The sequence below is a fragment of the Dendrobates tinctorius genome, unplaced genomic scaffold, assembly GCF_039654945.1.
Source record: "Dendrobates tinctorius isolate UK_male_01 unplaced genomic scaffold, ASM3965494v1 ptg000008l, whole genome shotgun sequence".
Taxonomy (NCBI): Eukaryota; Metazoa; Chordata; class Amphibia; order Anura; family Dendrobatidae; genus Dendrobates; species Dendrobates tinctorius.
Genome location: NW_027361676.1, coordinates 18,953,794 through 18,974,545, shown reverse-complemented (window position 1 = coordinate 18,974,545; position 20,752 = coordinate 18,953,794). Strand labels below are relative to the sequence as shown.

General features: G+C 39.5%; 1 protein-coding gene across 1 annotated transcript in view; it reads right to left on the bottom strand.

The window, feature by feature from the left end:
• Nucleotides 1-515: 515 nt before the first annotated feature.
• The window catches only part of NPY2R (neuropeptide Y receptor Y2), a 133,077-nt gene continuing 112,840 nt past the window's right edge, over nucleotides 516-20,752 (bottom strand). Inside the window, exons 2-3 of the mRNA XM_073576426.1 lie at nucleotides 13,165-13,262; nucleotides 516-7,533 (exon numbers count right to left, since the gene is read on the bottom strand). Coding sequence (XP_073432527.1) covers nucleotides 6,330-7,533; nucleotides 13,165-13,193 — 1,233 coding nt within the window. The 5' untranslated portion in view covers nucleotides 13,194-13,262 and the 3' untranslated portion in view covers nucleotides 516-6,329. The remainder of the gene's footprint in view (nucleotides 7,534-13,164; nucleotides 13,263-20,752) is intronic.

Genomic DNA, 20,752 nt, shown 5'->3' with positions numbered 1-20,752 from the left:
TAACAATATTGTATCTTACAGTTATTGTTAGGTTCTTTAGAAGGACGTAGATCTGGGGATTTATTCTGACAGAATTTTATAGGCTGAACTGGATGGACTACTGTCTTTTTTCGGCCTTACTAACTATGTTACTATGTTACTATATGTATGTGAAGAGGTCAAAGAGGATGAGTCTTAATAATCTAAAATAATACAACTACTTTTCTATTTTCATTTGTCAGAGATTTATTACAAATAAACCCCTGAATAATATCACAAACTGAAATACTAAAAATACATAGTGAAATATTAAAGGACACATCTTAAAGCAGTTGTACAAAGTGTTATATAAGTGAATTGCTTGTGAATTGTGCAGGAGCTTTTTAGATTTCATGCAAATCTCTATTAGATTTTCATTTCAAATGTTGTCAAGCACTGGATAAGTGATTTTCCGGGTGCTACCTCTCACAATAACTTATACTAATGACAGAATATCAATAATATCACAAATCATAGCCTTATTAATCAAATCAGACTTCTGTTTGAGCTATACTCTTTATTTAATAGGTGCCTGAATCAGGAAAGGTGCCTAAGTTTGGCAATTACAAGATATACCTTGCATAGATTTATATACTTTGGCTAAGGGATAAAACAACTGATATTTTACATTTTCCTATTTAAGGAAAAAGAGAATCTCAAGTCCCTAGGTGCTGCTCGTTTGTCGGTAACATAAATCTCTATTTCCTGAGCTTTATGCAAACAAGGCTCTTTTAATAGTACATGCAACACATTTCAATTTACAATGGAATCTTAATCAGGCATTTAGTTTAATAAAACTGTGAGCGCAATTCCCGCAGGTTACAGCTGTACATTACAGCTGACACCCTGCTGTATCATCCCTATCTGGTTTTGGAACCAATCGGGGCTCATTAACCCCTTAAATACAGCTGTCAATTGCAACTTAGGTATCTAAGTGGTCAAAAGATTGTTAAAAGACCCCCTAAAGCAGAATCAACCTCCCACTATCATAATTGCAGGTGCCGATAGTTGCCATGGTATCCTTAGTTCCTCTGATGACCCTAGGGTACGGTGGTCTGTGAAATCTGGCTACAAGCTAGATCTCACAGGTTCTGCCAGTGACTCGCTGACTGGTCTCCGGCACTGCGGTATATGAGTACTGCAGTGCTTGAGGCCAGTGATCAAAGTAAAAATATATGTCCCACGTTACTTACTGCTAGTCACAGTCACCAGGACCGGATTCGTGGTGTGCTGGACTACATTGGATCTACATGGAAACATTTTTTGTAATAAATTGGTGAATGAGGGGCATTGTCTTGTTGTTTTCTCTCTCTTTTTCTGTTTTTTAAGATTTGGTGGGCTATGGAGGATTCCTTGGACTAATGCGGACCTGCAAGGCTTTTTTTTTTTTGGGGGGGGGTTAATTAATTAGTGAACCAGGGAAAGTGTCAGGGAATGTTATTTCAAATATAGTATTTTTTGTGTGTGTTTTTATTTTTGATTACTGGGTTAGTAATGTATTTTATTTATTAAAGTAAACCAGACATAACACCTTTTAGTGCCATGGCCTGTATGCACACTCACCACACAAGACTATATTGCTGAGCAAAAAGCATGTTCAAGTGCATGTAAAGTTTTCTCAACAACATTTAATTAAGCTTGTAAAATACTAGGAGACTATAGTAAGGTCAGAAGAAACCAAAATTGTACTTTTTGGATGCCAGAACACCATGTTTAGAGGCCAAAAGACACTGCATATCACTCCAAAAACACCATACCAACAATGTAGTTTGGAGATAGGAATATCATTGTGTGAGGTTGTCTTTCAGGATACGGCGCTGTCAAAAGTCATGTGATTGAAGAAAGGATGAATGGAAAGATGTACCGGAACAAGGGCCAAAATCACACCTGAGCAATGCATGTGACTAGTCTTTCCACAGATTGAAGCTGTTTTTACCAACTAAGGCTTATGTATAAAATATTAAATATATTTCTGTAAGCTTGTTCAATACATTTCCCTTCGTCATTTCTCTATAATACACATAACTTAATTTATGGACATCTATGGTTTGATTTCTTTGTGTTGATTGGATGGGTTGTTACCAACATCTGATGAGAATTTCATGTCAATAGCACCTTTAGAAATACATACTGCTCAAAAAAATTAAGGGAACACTAAAATACCACATCCTATGTTATAGTGTTCACTTTACTTTTTTGAGCAGTATATTTACTTAGAAAATTGGGGACCTGTTCAATACTTATTTCACCCACTTTTTATGCACACACCATGTATACTCTGAAGCTTTTGCGCCATAAAAGGAGAGGGACCCAGACACCCTTCTTTCACAGGGGCTCCAAACTGTCGGTGCCCATGCATATGTATCTTTGCTCATTTTGTTCTTGTCTTGGGTTTTGCCAGTTTAGTGGCCAGTGTGAATATGCGCCTTCACTTTCCATGCGTACCAACTTATATTCCAGTTCATTTCTTTTTACTTCAGGCTTTTGCACTCTGTGCACATAAGTGCATGGCTTCCTTTTTCTTTGAACTGGACATTATTTTTGTTTAGCTTCCCATGGCTGGGTGTTCATTAGTCGGGGTCTAAGTCCTGCTCAGCCCTTTTTGACATTTGCATCATTTGACATATGGTAAGATATTAACGCTAGAGGCTAGGATCGTCCTGAATGGGATTGACTTGACATGGGGGTTAGCTTTAACATTTTTTTTATCAACATTATGTTAACTAAAAGACTTCTTGTTTTTTTTCCATATAGAAAAAGTTTGAAAGCATTAAGGAAAGTGGATATATACAATAGTTATTTTAAGAAATGTAAGATGAGTTTAGCATTAAAGTATATCATGAAGCAAATAAAAGAAAAATTAAAGGACAAAATGCAGTTATGTATTTACTGTTTAATAAAAATCCCCAAATGATTGACCATGTGCAGTGCAACAGACCTACAAGGGGCCTTATTGATAGTCAAGCAACATAAAAATATGTATCAGGAATAAAATCATAAAATGTGCTTCATTTATCCCTTTTTAACATATCGGTCACTAATATGACTCATAGTAGCGATAAGTAGAGATAGGTGAACCCGAACAGTACAGTTCGAGGTCAGTACCAAACACCTAGTGTTCAGGCACGGACCCCGAACACAGACTTTTCCTGGAAGTCCATGTTTCTGTTTGGGTTTGGCTCGCCGACAATCAGGTGTTTCCCACACTGTCATCTGCATGACAGCGTGAGAAACACCGGTGGCTCTGATCGACGGTAAGATTATTACCAGCGGTCAGACAGCTGCGGTTCCCATGCAACATGAGCCAGCACTGTGACTGGTGGTAAAAAGTTTACAGCCGGTCACAGAGGCATCGGCTGATGAGAGAGGCTGATAACAGCGAGGGCAGGCGCCCTTGATGGAAGTATTCATCAGCCAGTGCCTGCACTATATATAAATAAATTAAGTAATTAAAAAATTACATGGGGTTTGTTGCAACTTTCAGCTGTCAGCTTTTTCATGGCAGGTTATCAAGAATAGAGGGGTCCTCTCGGCATTTTTTAAAATAATTTAAAATTTAATTTAAAATAATTTTTTTAAATAATTTAAAAAACAGAATGGGGTCCCCCAATATTTGATAACCAGCCAAACTAAAGCAGACAGCTTGGGGCTGGTATACTCAGGCTAGTAAGGAGCCATGAATATTACCCCCCCAAGCCTATAAAGAGCAGCCCACAGCCCCCACATAAGTTTTTATTTATTATAGTGCAGGTGCTGGCTGATGAATTCTTCCATCTGCGGTACCTGCAGTACGCACATCAACTGATGCCTCTGTGGCCAGCAGTAAACTTTTTACCGCCGGCCACAGCTGCTGGCTCATGCAGATCACTCTCTGACCGGCGGTAATGAGCTTACCGCTAATCATAGGCAGTGTCTACCATGGTGCCATGGAGATGACAGCATGGTAAACAATGCATGTTCAGACCCCCATTCATCTGAAATGGATTCAGGTTCAGGTATCGTTCTGTTACCCAACTACAACTTTTTTAAAGTATTCGGGCGAACCCACCAGACCCAAACATCCAGGGGTTTGCCAATCATTAGCAATAGCCTTTTATGAATTAGTTTAATCGTCAATAGTTTTTTAATGCACTTTTTAGGAAACGGCTTTCGCTATGCAGTATGTTAATAGTATGTTAATCTGTTAAAATTTGCCATTGAGAAAATCTTTTGAAGGGCATATTACTCTGTGCTTCCAAAGTGTATGTTACCTCAACTGGGAATAAAAATCTAGTACAAATGAATAATTCAGACTTGATACTTAGACTGCTCATGTACAAAACATCAATGTCTGCAGTTCAGTATATTTACTATGGTAATCGCATGAAACAGCATACATTAAGCTCTAGCTATACTGAAGAGGTTTTGGCACTGCAGTTTACAAACTTTGGCAACTCATGTAAGCAGTTTTATCAGTATACATAATTTAGTGATAAATTAGTAGAGGAATTCTGTACCATTTACAACAGCAATACCATAAAATAACAAATCTGAAGTTATAAAAATATACAAGGTATATAGATTGCTTCATAAATCACTATTGTACTACATGCACAGTTATGAAAAAGGATATTCATAAACAGATGTAAATGACTAAATATTATACATACAGTAGAAGTATACTAAATTGTTGTAATATACACCTTGTACATATATATAGTATATGAGCATTGGTAAATAAAAATAGTAAAAAAAACACAAGCAGGCTTGCTCAAAAGCTGAAACAAATTGCCTTTGAGGTTTATTCACACAGTGTAAAATGATGTTGCAGAAAACTGCATAATGACGGAATACTGAATAGCAGCAGAAATATGTTTTTACCCATGGTTTTATCACAATTCCAGATTCCTGTTTAATTGACTTAAAAAACCATGAAGAAAAAAAGGTATTCTGCACCATGTAAATACACAATTATGATGCTCACTATACTGATGTCCTAATTCAGAACATCTATGGCTAAATATCCAGTGTACTGCACAGTGTCCTTTCAGCAATATTTTATTTTATATTATAATGAACTTGGATTGATCTAAGCTAAGAATCACAGAGCTTTTAGCTGAGCCCATTTTCAGTCCCTTTTCATTAAGAGCTTTTCCAGCATTTGGCATTAATGGAGCTGTCCAAAGCTTAACAATTGATGACTTCTCCATAGAATATGTCATCAATATGAGATCAGTGGGGGTTTGATACCCAGAACTCCCACTAATCAGCTGAAATCTGCACTGGCAGAGGCTTGATATTGGATATGTATGATATTCAGGCTGTCTAGCAGCTGCAAATCATGCAGCTGCAGCGACAGAAACTAAATCTCCGAGCACATCCAAATACTTGGAGATCACTTGAGCATGCTTGGGAAATCTCGAGTAACGAGTATACTCGCTCATCACTAGGCATAACACATCAGCACTGTACATTGATTATTGGCAATTTTCAAGTTCTGCTGATAATCTGTCATTCAAATGAAACACAAGACAGAATTTGCCAGCCAACAATAAGATATGTACTAGGCTGCTATGTTCTGTCCCATGCATCACTTATATATGGAAACTGCAGATTTCAGATAATTGGTGGGCAGAGTTGCCAACCAATCAGAAATTCCAAGGCACTGCGTAAAAACAGGGCACTTTTTTGGGCACTTTATTGCCATGTCCACAACAAAAAGATTTAAGGTGTGTACTATTTTTTTTGGAGCTGAAGAAACTTATACAGATTATAATGATGATAATTGCAGTCAAAATACAGTTTACAGTGAATACAGCTAATGTCATTATTTTAGAATTATGGGCTGTAGATATGTAAAAAATATTGTCTGTATGTGAGTTTTTGATAAGCTGCCCAGAAAAAATAAAAAAGTAAACTTGGAAAACCTGTCATTGGGTTTGCGAGTTGTCAGACTCCCACTGATCTCATGTGGATGACCAATCTTTTTAAGTGCAGGTACTTGTTATCTGATTTCACTCAATGGTTGATGACTACAAAATCTGACAAACCCTTTCTACAAGATGACAGAGCATGTGAAAATTTGATTTAGAAATCAATAACTTTTTTTTCAGACATATTAGGGACAAATTTGCATTAGAAACTTCAACATTGCGATTTGTTATGCTCATGTTGCCCTTAAATTCATTATTTTTTTTTCTCCAAAGGAAAAGCAAGACATTGCCATGATAGCTTTGTATCGGCTCTCATTCCATTTCTGCATTCATGTTGCTGACTTTTACTATTATCTTTCTGTAGCAAAGTTTTTCATGTGACATTAGCTTGTCCTAGCATTACACATTGGTAGGTTGTGAACAAGTGTTCTGACAGTTGTTGACTGGTCCATTAATCTCCTTGACCTGTAACTGTTTCTTCTTGGCTTGATAGGCTACAGAAACTTCAGGGTGTATAGAATCCATCCTCTGTTCACATTTAAAAGTAGTGATGAAAGCCGTTCTGTAATTGTTATTCATCCACCCATAAAGGATTGGGTTGGCAAATGTAGAACACATTGCAATCACATGAAATACTGTATAAATGAATTTATACTCATTTAAGTTCAAGACATTGCTGTCAATGTCACTTGCAAGTTGAAAAGCATGGAAAGGCAGCCAGCATACTGCAAACACCACTACTACAGCTACTAACATCTTGGTTGTCTTACGCCGTCTTTGGTGATAGTGGTCATTACCTCCCCCTGGACTAACATGGTTTTTAAGTTTAGTCCATATTGTTACATAAGCATAAGATATTATGGCCAGGGGTAGAACGTATTGGATCAACAACATTGAAATGCTGTATATAGTGCTGTAGTTCAGATGTCCTCCAGGCCACCGTTCTGCACACACTTGAATCTGAAAATCTTGTGTAAAAATGATAAGGGAGTACTCTTTGAAAATTGCCAATGGGCTGGCAAGTACAGCACTACAAGCCCAAGTCATGCCTATGATAATAAAGCAAATTGTTGTTGAAATTTTGCTTTCTAGATGGTACACAATGCATCGATGTCTGTCAAGGGCAATTACCATTAGGGTCACTGTTGATACTTGCACTGCCAAGCCTTGCGCATAGGTCACTAAATGGCACAACACTGTTCCAAACTTCCACTCATCCAGAAGAGTGTAAACTAATGTGAACGGGAGACACAAAGTGTTCACCATTAGGTCAGCCACTGCCAGATTGACTATGAAATAGTTTGTGACAGTACGCATTGTCTTAAACTTGATTACAACGTAAATTACAAGGGTATTTCCTACTACCCCCAGAAGGATAATGGAACAGTATGCCAAGATTAGTATCACCTGTACACCCAGGAGTTTTGTAATATCAATAAGCTCAGGTTTCGGGAGCAAATCATTATAAGGTGTCGTGAGCCCAGGCACATAATGTAACATATCCATGTCCATTTTGATATCCATGGTACTATTTTCTTCTTTCCCAGAAACAATCATTCCAATCTTCATTGTGCAATTTTCTTCTCTGCATAAATGAAACGCCCTTTAAAAAAGCATAAGCCATAGTTAGTGTACAGCTAAAAGTCAGGCTCTAAACACATTTATTCAGTTTAAATTCTAGCGATCTGGTTTGAAAACCAAATGAAACTATTGACAAGCAAGTAATTAAAATCCTCAGAATACATTGCAGGAAAGTGCCATCAAGACTGGAACATGGGGCATAATTAACCTTACCCATGAACTATAATATCTCACTTTAGTGAAAGAAACCTCACTCTGCAGGAAACGAGACGCTCATTTATATCAAAGAGGCATCATTTCCTGTGTTCTAAAATATTTGCATAGGATGGGTTTGAACACAGAGGACATAAGGCTATTGGGAACAGAGACAAACAGAAAAGTGGATGCCAAAAACAAATACTTTTTTTGATTCTCCTTTCCCAAATATAAATAAAACTTAGTAAAAACTAGGAACCCTCTACTGAGCTTCATTTATTTCAGTATAAGAGTGACAGTTACCTGACAGTTCATGGTTTAGCAGTCTGTAGTACATTCAACTGTTACTGACATGACTAGGTGATAGACTCACATAGCTATCAACTCACTAAAGTTTCCCAAGAGTCACCCGTATTTATTAGCTCCCATCACCCAGTCACACTGTCACCACCGCCATTCACTCAATTTGGATTCTGACTTCTCTACGCTTCTGTGATGATGACATTGAGCGGTATAACAGCGATGTTTTGTTAGATCAATAGGTACATAACTGCACCCCATCCAGTAGGAGAACAGAGAAGTGCAGCCAAGGAAGTAGAGGGGCACATTGTAGTGGCTGCTTAACTTTAAGCTTCTAACTTTTATTGTTAAATATGTCTATTACTTATGGCCTGTTCATACAAAGCATTTTAATGCATTTTTTCCCTACACATTTTTTGTGCATAAAAAAGTGTTTACTGTAAGAGCAAAATTAATGAGATGAAGTTATGTTCTATTTGCCACTTTCGACTTCCCAAGTTGATACATTGCACTGACAGGTCCACCCTTACACTGTCACCCATCACTTAAGTATCACATTTTGAAGAGCTCTACCAAGTTGAAATCTTTGGTCTTGTGTTTCTACACAACAACCAATTATAGAGGCAGAGTTGCACAAAGGAGAGGAAGCAGCACTATGAGCGAATATTGAGAAGGGTTGTAGCTCAGATAACACAGAATAAACAGCCTTACCAAAGTCAGGTCAGATTACCAATGCACTAGCAGGATGCAGTAGATCTCCATGACACTGACACTGTGTATCACATGTACCTGGGTGACTGATGCCATAGGCAAGCCTCATCTGTGTTTATTTATAATACTACGTAACTAACCCTTCCATGGAAGGTAAGTTTGTGAGTGGTTGCTCCATCAGTTTTTTGCACCTGTGCTGCCCCATCTTTATCATGAGGGTCTACCGCATCCTGCTAGTGAATTGGTAACTTGATCTGGTGTTGGTAAGGCTGTTTTTTTTCCTGTGTTGTGTTTTAAATTTACTGTATGTCCTTCTGTGAGCCATGTAGCTCGGACTACCTCAGATTCATGTAGATAAACAGTAGCCACGTAATACAGCTCTGCTCTAATAAAGCTAATGGAAAGGCAAAAAGAGTAATTAATAGCACTGTCAATGGGATTTAATATATAAACTATTTTTGAGATCCTGACTGTACAGTTGTGAAAATAACAATATATAATTGTGACGCCACAGCATTTAATCGTAGTTATCCACCCAACTATTTTCAGTAGGCCAGGAGAAATATGCCATTTTCTGAATGTTGGCTATTGAATTTATATGTTTTTCTTTGGTTGGTCAAGAAACATAGACTGTTGTCAAATGAAGCATAGACTATTGTTTGAATGCTGACTCTTGAGTTCTTTGCTGCAACTTATTGTCTGCTGTCTTTGGGAACCAGGGACATAGGGTAATTGAACAAGAGATGTTTGCTATTATGTTGATTACCTATTGAATAAGTCCAGCTAGTTTGCAGAACTGCAAAACAGAAAAGGATGAACTATGCAGATTGATTAAATGCTCAAACAATGAGAGATAAACCTATCCCACCTCCCCTTGACCTGAGGATGATGACTTGAACCACAGATGTGGGTATAAAAAGGATTTTCAAGTCTTTTGCAAAAGAAGACTCTTTACAAAACTACAGCCATGAACACTCTACAGGACAACTGCCAGGACACCATGGCTCCCATCCAGAGGGACATAGATTTGACATTTTACAGGATGCCAACTTAAGGACCATGGCCCCAGCTGAAAGAATACAGATTTGCTCCATTGACCATCACTGCACACATGGATACATTTAGGGAAGTCAGGATTTGGACCCACCTACTACCTTGCCCCATGAAGACATCTGGGGAAGCCAGGATTGGGACCCTCTGGTCATCTGGCCCCATGAATATGTTTGAGGAAGCCACAGTTTGGACCCACCAATAATCTGGCCCCCATTTAGACATTCATTGAAGCTAGGATGTGACCATCCGGCCACCTAACCACATGCCTCAATGGACTGTCAGCTTCCTAAGATTGTTTTTACCTCCTCTATGTGGGAGCCCGCCAAAAGCGTGTTGCCATGGTAGGGGGTAGTCTGCTCTGGAAGCCCTGAAGTTGCAGCTGTTCTAATCCAGGTAAATCAGAGGAAGGTTGATACTCTGTAATTTTCCACCATCTTCGGTATTTTGCTGGGACTGTTCTATTTGTTATTGTCTATTGGTGGTATAGCCCCTTAATGTCTATGGACGTGCACAGTCCGTCATGGCAGGAGGTAACTTTCAGCACCATGACGGATTCTGCACGTCCTGCCTTTGAACTGTTACTGCGAGTAAACACGCAGTTTCAGTTCAGTGCCGACAGCTGTCTATGACAGCTGAGAGGCACAGGAAGGGGGGCAGGGATCCTTGCACTTGGTCCCTGCACCCACAGCTCAGTGATTGGTCGGTCAATCTGACAGACCAAACACAGCATTGATCGGCAAGAGAAGCTGAAATTGAGCTTATCCTTGCCTGATCAGTGTAGGAGCCCAGCGCGGCAGTGGCTGAACCTCCTGCACTGACAGCTAGGAGCAGCGCCCCCACCGCCCCTGGCTGTTAACCCCCTCACTGCTGCGATCAAGCATGATCGCAGCGTTCAGAGGGGGAGGCAGAGGGTAGGGGGCTCCCTCTGCCTCAGGTCGGCGTCCCTGCGATGTAATCACGGGGCCCGACCTGTGCCATGATGACCCGGAGGTGTCATGACAACCTCCGGGTCAATTACCTATGGAGAGCTGGTGAGATCATGCTCACAGCATGGTGTCAGCAGCTCTCAGCATTGGTATAATGCATTACAATGCTGGAGCATTGTAATGTATTTTACCAAAAGTGAAAGCGAAAGTGAAAGTCTCATAAAGGGACAAGGTAAAAAAAAAAACATTTTTTTAAAAAAATTATTAAAAAATAATATAAAAAATTCCCTAAAAATCCCCTAAAAATTGCACATTTTTATGTAAAAAAATAAAATAAGCAAAAAAAATACATGTTTGCTATCGCCATGTCTGTAAAAATCCCATTTATAAAAGTATCACCCTAGTTAACCCGTTCAGTGAACGCCATAAAAAAAACCACAAAATAGTAGCAAATTATACTTTTTCCAAGCAGTATCATCATACCGCTTGGAAAAAGTGCAATAACACGCGATCAAAAAGAAGAATATAAATAAACATAGTACCACTGAAAACGTCATCTTGTCCAGCAAAAAAAGAGCCACCGTACAGCATCATGAGCAAAAAAACACAAAAGTTATAGCTCGCAGAGTAAAGTGATGCAAAAATATTTTTTCTATAAAAGTTTTTATTGTGTAAAAAACACCAAAACATAAAAAACGATAAAAATGAGGTATCGCTGTAATCGTAGTGACCCGAAGAACAAAGTTGCCATACTAATTTTACCACGTGCATAACGGAGGGGGGGGGGGGAAGCATTCCTAAATTGCTGGTTTTTGTTCATTCAAAAAATGAACAGAAAAATCAGAATAGAAAGCGATCAAAAAACGTTATGTGCCCGAAAATGGTACCAATAAAAACGTCAGCTCTTCCCGCAAAAATCAAGCCCGCACATGCCTCTGTCGACCGAAATATGGAAAAATTATAGCTCATTGAAGATCATTTTTGTGGAAAAAATATGATTTTTTAATTTTACGGCTCTACGTTATAACCTTCTGGGGGTTCAAAGTACTCAACATACGTTTAGATAAGTTCCTTGGGGGGTCTAGTTTCCAAAATGGGGTCAATTATGGGGGGGTTTCCACTGTTTAGGTACATCAGGGGCTCTCCAAACGCGACATGGTGTCCGATCTCGATTCCAGTCAATTTGGCATTCAAAATCTCAAATGATGCTCCTTCCCTTCTGAGCACTGCCGTGCGCCTAAAAAGTGCTCTTCCTCCACACATGGGGTATCGGTGTACTCAGGAGAAATTGCACAACAATATTGTGGTTCATTTTCTCCTGATACCCTTGACAAAATAAAAAAATGTCCAAATAAAAATTTTTGGGAAAAAAAGTTAAATGTTCATTTTTTCCTTCCACATTGCTTCAATTCTTTTGAAGTACCTAAACGGTCAATAAACTTCTTGAATGTGGTTTTGAACACCTTGAGGGGTGCATTTTTTAGAATGGTGTCACTTTTGGGTATTTTCTGTTATATTGAACCCCCAAACTCACTTCAAATGTGAGGTGGTCCCTAAAAAAAATGGTTTTGTAAATTTTGTAGGAAAAATGAGAAATCGCTGGTCAACTTCTAACCCTTTTAACTTCCTAAGAAAAAAAAATTTTGGTTCCAAAATTGTGCTGATGTAAAGTAGACATGTGGGAAATGTTATTTATTAACTATTTTTTGTGACATATCTCTCTGATTTAAGGGCATAGAAATTAAAAGTTTGAAAATTGCAAAATTTTAAAACATTTTCGCCATATTTCCATTTTTTTCATAAATAAACGCAAGACATATCGAAGAAACTTTACCACTAACATGAAGTACAATGTGTCACGAAAAAACATTCTCAGAATCAGCGGGATACGTTGACGCGTTCCAGAGTTATAGCCACATAAAATGACAGTGGTCCGATTTCAAAATTAAGGCCTGGTCTTTAACCTACAAAATGGCTTGGTCGTTAAGGGGTTAATAAAGTTTTGCCACGCTGTTTTTACCCTCACCTTGTGTTGTCTGAGTAGTAATATACCCATGTGAAGGAGAGCGGGTGTTAAGTCAGATGAGCCATGGTCCATGCAGTCTTGAGCCAATGGACGAGAGCACCCATTGACCCTCCATGTCTCCACAATAATCAAGGTTCTAAAGAGGAATCTTGAAGCCACTGGGCCTCCAACCTACCAATGGCTATTTATATATTCCTATGAGGCAGATTGGCCTATTAGCCAGAAAGGTATCAGTAAAGATTAAAAATATCAAACTTTGTCCTGCATCAACATTTTTGGCCATTTTTATCAAATTAATCAAACGTTATGAATTGGCTTCATAATGTCCCACAAAAGTCGATAATAAAATAAAATAGAATATATTTTTCATTTTCAGATGACTTTGGGAAGTTCATACAAATAAATTCTTTAGACCATCAGAAAATATATTGAAATAACTTACACCGATTCCTTAGTGGCTTCAGACATCATGTGCCCAGTGATATTTTCCTAGTTTCTCTCATGCTAGAGCCCGTCTTCTTATCATGGTAATGAAGTTTTCTAAGAAAAAAACACACAAACGGATATTGACTAACAGAACTATATAAATTGGTTGTAAATGTCATGGTGTAAAGGCGCAAAAGGTTATACATGCAATAAGCAATGTGAAAGAGAATATATAAATTCAACTTGATCTGTCACAAAAGTAATAATAATATAATTAATATAATAATGGTAATAAATATTTTTTTAAGTGACCATCAACTCTGATCACCAAAATGAAAGTCCCCCTAGCACTGCTCATAGATTACCACTACAATTTTTTTTAACAATAAATCAAATCATTTGACACAATGTTCAAGAAAAAAAATATGACTGCCATCACTTTAGTAAATTTAAAGAAAACATTTGTTTTTAAATCACAAATAACTTTGTAGGCAGTGAGGTTCTATGTGTCCCTTTGCAGTGACTCAGTAGCAGAAATTCATAACTACCATTTAACTATGGAAGATTTTTTTAAAGGGAAATTCTAGTTAATATGTAATAATACATCTAATATTTCCTAGGAAAAAATATTTACGTTAGTGAAGTCTAGGACTACCAATAGTTTCTGGTATTCAGAGTAGGACATATAATCAAATTTGCAGACGATGCAAAGCTAGGTGAGATAGCTAATAGTGATGAGTGAGTATACTCGTTGCTCGGGATTTCCTTAGCATGCTTGGGTGTCCTCCGAGTATTTTAGCGTGCTCGGAGATTTCATTTTTGTCATCTTATCTGCATGATTTGTGACTTTGTAGACAGGCTGAATACATGTGGGAATTCACTAACAAACAGGCATTCCACACATGTATTCAAGCTGCCTAGCAGTCGCAAATCATGCAGATAAGACAACGAAAACAAAATCTCCGAGCACGCCAAAATACTCGGAGGACACCCGAGCATGCTCGGGAAAACCCGAGCAACGAGTATACTCGCTCATCACTAATAGCTAACACTAGAGAAGACAGAGAAGGATCTAGGTAAGCTTGAACAATGGGCAGTGACTAATAGAATGGCAATTAACATGGATAAATGCGAGATTCTACGTCTTGGAAAGAAAAACAAAATTACATCTACAAATTGGGATGAATAGAACTAAGCAACAGCATGTGTGAAAAAGACTTGGGTATACAAACAGATCACAGACTGCACATGCATCTACAGTGTGATGCAGAAGCAAAAAAGGCAAACACAGTTCTAGGATTTATTAAGAGAAGCAGAGTCTAGATCACATGAAGTAATTATCCCCATCTACTCCTCCTTGGTCAGACCTCATCAGGAATACTGTGTTCAGTTCTGGGAACCACATTTGAAAAAAAAAGACATTGAAAAACTGGAGCAAGTTCAGAGACCAGCTACCAGGATGATGGGCAGATTGCAAACTATGTCCTACGAGGAATACTTGGGAATGTTTAGCTTGCAAACAAGAAGGCTATAAGGAGACTTCATAGCTGTATACAAATATCATAATGGATGTCACAGTGTAGAGGGATCATCCTTATTCTCATTTGCACATGGAAACAAGAGAAGCAATGGAATGAAAGTGAAAGGGAGAAGGTGCCGATTAAACATTAGAAAAAAATGAGAGTGAGGCTGTGTGCCCACGTTGCGTTTTTTTAAGCGTTTCCGCAGCGTTTGTGCTGGATCAGACGCTGGAGAAACACTTAAAAGATGCTTCAAATTAATTTGCATGCTTTTTTGGCTTTTTGTGCCAATGCATTTGTTTTTAACCGCTCAGGAATCGCTTAGCGGCTAAAAACGCAGCATGCTCATTAATTTCCGCATTGCTGAGCGTTTTTAGCCTTCCCCAATGTTCCCAAAAACGCGCGTCAAAAAATACGTCAAAAACGCACGGCTTTTTTGCAAAAAACGAGCAAGAATCGCATGGAGAAAAGACGCGCGTTTTCTGGGAAGGGGATCAGTTTCCTGAGCGCTTAAAAACGCTAGCCTGGGCACATAGTCTGAAGGTGATCAATGAGTGGAACATACTTCGACGAAAGGTGGTGAGTTCTCCTTCAATGGAAGTCTTCAAACAGAGACTGGACATCTGTTTGTGATGGTTTCTTGAATCCTGCATTGAGCAGGGGGTTGGACACAATGACCAAACAGGTCCCTTCCAACTCTAAAATTCAGAAAATTCTGCGATTCTATGAATTAGAATCAGTAGTGTGATTCTGTCACAAAATATACAGCTGACTTAATTTAAAGCAGCTCAGATACAAGATTTTCCTAAAGACAAATAATGTTTACACCCCATATCTGGTCCCTGCTGCTGATTTCAAGTGCCGAAGATGCTTTCTCTTCCTCTAAAGTGGCCACATTAGTTTCATGGTGCGCATTGTGGAAAGTCTGTACAACCCCTCCGCTACCCAGGACAAACAATTACTGATGATGCTGTGATGATCCCTGCAGACATTGACATTGAAAGGGTGTCAGCTGCTACATCCATGTTGAAAGCAAGAAAGTGGTTCTTGCACTTGGAAACAGCAGCAGAGATCAAAAGGAGAGCATCAGATACTGAATGATGTCTATGCATATGTTATGTATAAACAACTTTTATACTTGGGCTGGAGGATCACTTTAAACTTGGTGTTTTTTTATTCTGCAAGATAACAACATCCATAACATAAAAGCAATGATGGATGGATGTTATTTTTACATTACGTTTACCTAAGATACACCTTGTTTTATTAAAGTATAGCAAAAGAGCAAGACTACATCTAGAACAAGAAATTATGTGAAAGGAGAAATGCAAATAATTATAGCTTGTTAAAAACACCATACAAGACCAAAGACAGTCATCCATACTACAACACACATTGCTACAGGGCAACACAATCACCTAATAATAATAAAAGAAACTCAGCTTATCAAGATAGGGATAAACAACATAATAGAAATGATGAGAAAGCGCCTCTGGGAAAGGGGAAACATAACACAACAACAAACAAACACAAAATAGATTTGCAATATTGGAAATACCTAAAGGGTTTTTTCATTCAATGAAAACATAAATACAAAAAACAGTGTAAGAAACAACAAGAAGCGTAAAAATGAAAAAAGATTTCAAAGAAGGGAAACTAGGACATGAAGATCTAACTTCAACTCAAAATAATTGAAATAAACCCAAGATATTTGTTGTGCTGAAAATAGAAATACTGTATATACTCGAGTATAAGCCGACCCAAATATAAGCCGACCCCCCTAATTTTGCCACAAAAAACTTTGGAAAACTTATTGACTCAAGTATAAGCTGAGGGTGGAAAATGCAGCAGCTACTGGTAAGTTTCAAAAATAAAAAGATACCAATAAAATAAAATTAATTGAGACATCAGTAGGTTAAATGTTTTTAAATATCCATATTGAATCAGGAGCCCCATATAATGCTTCATACAATTCATGATGGCTCCATACATAATATACCCCATATAATGCTGCACATGGTTAATAATGGCCCCATAAAATGCTCCATTCAAAATATGCCCCATATATTGCTGCACAAAGGTTAATAATGGCCCCATAAGATGCTCCATAGAATAATATGCCCCACATGCTGCTCCATAAAGGCTATGGCCTTATAAGATGCTCCATAGATTATGCCCCGTATGCTGCTCCATAGATTATGCCCCATAAGATGCTCCATAGAATAGGCCCCATATGCTGCTGCTGCTGCTGAAAATAAACAAAATGACATACTCACCTCTCGTCGCTGGGGGCCAGGTGCCGGTGTCCTGAGCAGGCGGGAACACCGGCACACTATGGGGGACAGGTGCCGGTGTCACCGCTGGCTCAGGGCCCCGGCACCCGAGATATTCACCTGTCCCCGTTCCACCACTGCGTGCCGCTGTCTTCCGGGTCCCTCTGTCAGTGACTGTTCAGGCAGAGGGTGCGGCACACATTGACTACATTATCGCGCCCTCTGACCTGAACATCACAGACAGAGGATGCAGAGGACAGAGAGGCACTCAGCGGTGGAACGGGGACAGGTGAATATTGCATATACTTACCCCCTCCTGGCACGGTCTCTATTCCTTCCTTCAGCAGTCACGTGGTACCGATCATTAAAGTCATGAATATGCGCATATTCATGACTTTAATGAGCGGCACCACGTGACCGCTCAAGTAAGGATTAGAGACCGTGGGAGAAGTAGGGGGGCTGCAGAGATGCGCCAGGGGATAAGTATGATCTGACACCCCCGTTCCCCCGCCGACCTCCTGGCATATATGACTCAAGTATAAGCCGAGAGGGGGACTTTTAGCCTTAAAAAATGGGCTGAAAATCTCGACTTATACTCGAGTATATATGGTATATGTAGAGATTTGGATGAAGTATTAAAAGATGAGGGAACAATTAAAATATTAAAGGGGTTTTCCCCTTTCAGATAATGTTCTGCTTAGGTTGAAGTACATTAAAAACATATCAAACAGCGCTTCATTCACCTCCTTCACCAGGTCCACCGGTGAGTCTCCTCTGCTGTTTCTGGTGTTTGGTATTGACTGCAACACTGATGTCACATCGACAGTGCAGCACCCAACCAATGAATTTAGCTATTCTGCAGGCTGTCTGTCTACTTGTGCAGGACCACTTAGCTCACTGATTGGCTGCCTAGTGGTTGACGTACCATCAGCGTTGCAGCCAATGTCAGACACCAGGAGCAGCTACGGTGACCCACCAGTGGACATGGGGAAGGTAAGAACAGTGCAGTTTGCTATCATGGGGAAGTAGTACAGTGCAGTTTGTTGTTTTTTAACAAGCTGCAACTGGGTTACAGCACTGTTTGAAAGGACATAACCTCTTTAACCCCTTAACGATGAGATGTATTTTTGCCTTTTGCTCCCCTTCTTCACAGAGCCATAACATTGTTTATTTTTTGGTCAAAATGGCCATGTGAGGGTTTTTATTTTTGTGGGACATGTTGTACTTTTGAAGAACACCATTGGTTTTAACATATTGTGTACTGAAAAACAGGAAAAAAAATTTCAAGTGTAGTGAAATTGCAAAAAAAAGTGCAATCACACAGTTGTTTTTTGAGGTTTTTTTTACCATGTTCACTAAATGCTAAAACTGACCTGCCATTATGATTTTCCAGGTCATTATGAGTTCATAGACACCAAACATGTATAAGTTCTTTTTTATTTAACCCCTTCCTGACCAATGACGCCACATAAGCGTCATGAAAACCTGTGCCATTATGACCAGTGACGCCTATGTGGCGTCATGAATTAATTGCCCTCCTGTGGATCGGGTGACCGGGGCCACTGAAAGGTCACCGGACCCGCACACACAGGGGGCTTTGTACTTTATCACAGGGGGGGTGGCTTCGCCCTCACATGGCTACAATCGCTCTGATTGGCTGTTAAAAGTGAAACAGCCAATCAGAGCGATAGTAATATTTCATCAATGAAAATTGATGAAATATTATAATCCAGCCATGGCCGATGCTGCAGTCTATAGCCATGCCCACCGGGTCACGTGACTATGACCTCATCACAGGTCCTTCACACACTCACATAGCCTTTCTCAGACACACCCCTGGGTGGGTTAGTAGGCAGCTAGAACCTGCCCATCTCTCCAGCTGCCTGATGGCTTCTCCCTAACACATAGGCACGAAAGATCAGCTCTGCTAATCAGCACATAACCAAGCCTCCATCTCAAAGCCACCCACTTTGAGATACACAACGGCCACTCAGTATTCTGCCACTCATCCTATCACTTGGGACATCCACACAGCGCCCCCTAGCGGACACAGTAGTCATTACACCACACAGCGTACTCAGGACAAACTGGACAACAACTTTTGAGGTCCAATTTGTCCTGTTACCCTTGTGAAAATAAAAAACTGCGAGCTAAAAAATAATTTTTTGAGGAAAAAAATGATTTTTTATTTTCACAGCTTTGCGTTATAAACTTCTGTGAAGCACTTGGGGGTTCAAAGTGCTCACCACACATCTAGATAAGTTCCTTGGGGGGTCTAGTTTTCAAAATGGGGTCACTTGTGGGGGTTTCCACAGTTTAGGTACATCAGGGCTCTGCAAATGTAACATGACGCCCGCAGACCATTCCATCAAAGTCAGCATTTCATAATGTCACTACTTCCCTTCCGAGCCCTGACATGTGCCCAAACAGTGGTCCCCCCCCACATATGGGGTACCAGCATACTCAGGACAAACTGGACAACAACTTTTGGGGTCCAATTTATCCTGTTACCCTGGTGAAAAAAAATTGCGGGCTAAAAATCTTTTTTTTAGGAAAAAAATGATTTTTTATTTTCACGGCTCTGCGTTATAAACTTCTGTGAAGCACTTGGGGGTTCAAGGTGCTCACCACACATCTAGATAAGTTCCTTGGGGGGTCTAGTTTCCAAAATGGGGTCACTTGTGGGGTATTTCCACTGTTTAGGTACATCAGGGGCTCTGCAAATGTAACATGATGCCCGCAGACCATTCCATCAAAGTCAGCATTTCAAAATGTCACTACATCCCTTCCGAGCCCCGATGTGCGCCCAAACAGTGGTCCCTCCCCACATATGGGGTACCAGCGTACTCAGGAGAAACTGGACAGCAACTTTTGTGGTCCAATTTCTCCTGTTACCCTTGTGAAAATAAAAAATTGCGCAAATATTTTTTTATTTTCACGGCTCTGCGTTATAAACTTCTGTGAAGCACCTGGGGGTTCAAAGTGCTCACTATGCATCTAGATAAGTTCCTTAGGGGGTCTAGTTTCCAAAATGGGGTTATTTGTGGGGGAGCTCCACAGTTTAGGCACACAGGGGTTCTACAAACACAACATGGTGTCCGCTAACGATTAGAGCTAATTTTAATTTCAAAAAGTCAAATGGCGCTCCCTCCCTTCTGAGCCCTGCCGTGCACCCAAACAGTGGTTCTCCCCACATATGGGGTATGGACATACTCAGGACAAACTGGACAACTTTTGTGGTCCAATTTATCCTGTTAGCCATGTGAAAATAAAAAATAGTGTGCTAAAAAATCATTTTTGAGGAAAAAAAATGATTTTTTATTTTCACTGCTCTGCATTATAAACTTTTGTGAAGCACTTGGGGGTTCAAAGTGCTCACTACACATATAGATAAGTTCCATAAGGGGTCTAGTTTCCAAAATGGTGTCACTTGTGGGGTGCTTTCACTGTTTAGGCACACAGGGGCTCTCCAAACATTACATGGTGTCCGATAACGATTGGAGCTAATTTTCCATTCAAAAAGTCAAATAGCATTCCTTCCCTTCCAGACCCTGCCGTGCGCCCAAACAGTGGTTTATGACCACATATGAGGTATCGGTGTACTCAGGAGAAATTGCCCAACAAATTTTAGGATCCATTTCATCCTGTTGCCCATGTGAAAATGTAAAAATTGATGCTAAAAGAAAACTTTTGTTGGAAAAATTAAAATGTCCATTTTTTCTTTCCACGTTGCTTTAGTTCCTGTCAAGCACCTGAATGGTTAATAATCTTCTTGAATGTAGTTTTGAGTAGCGTGTCGGGTGCAGTTTTT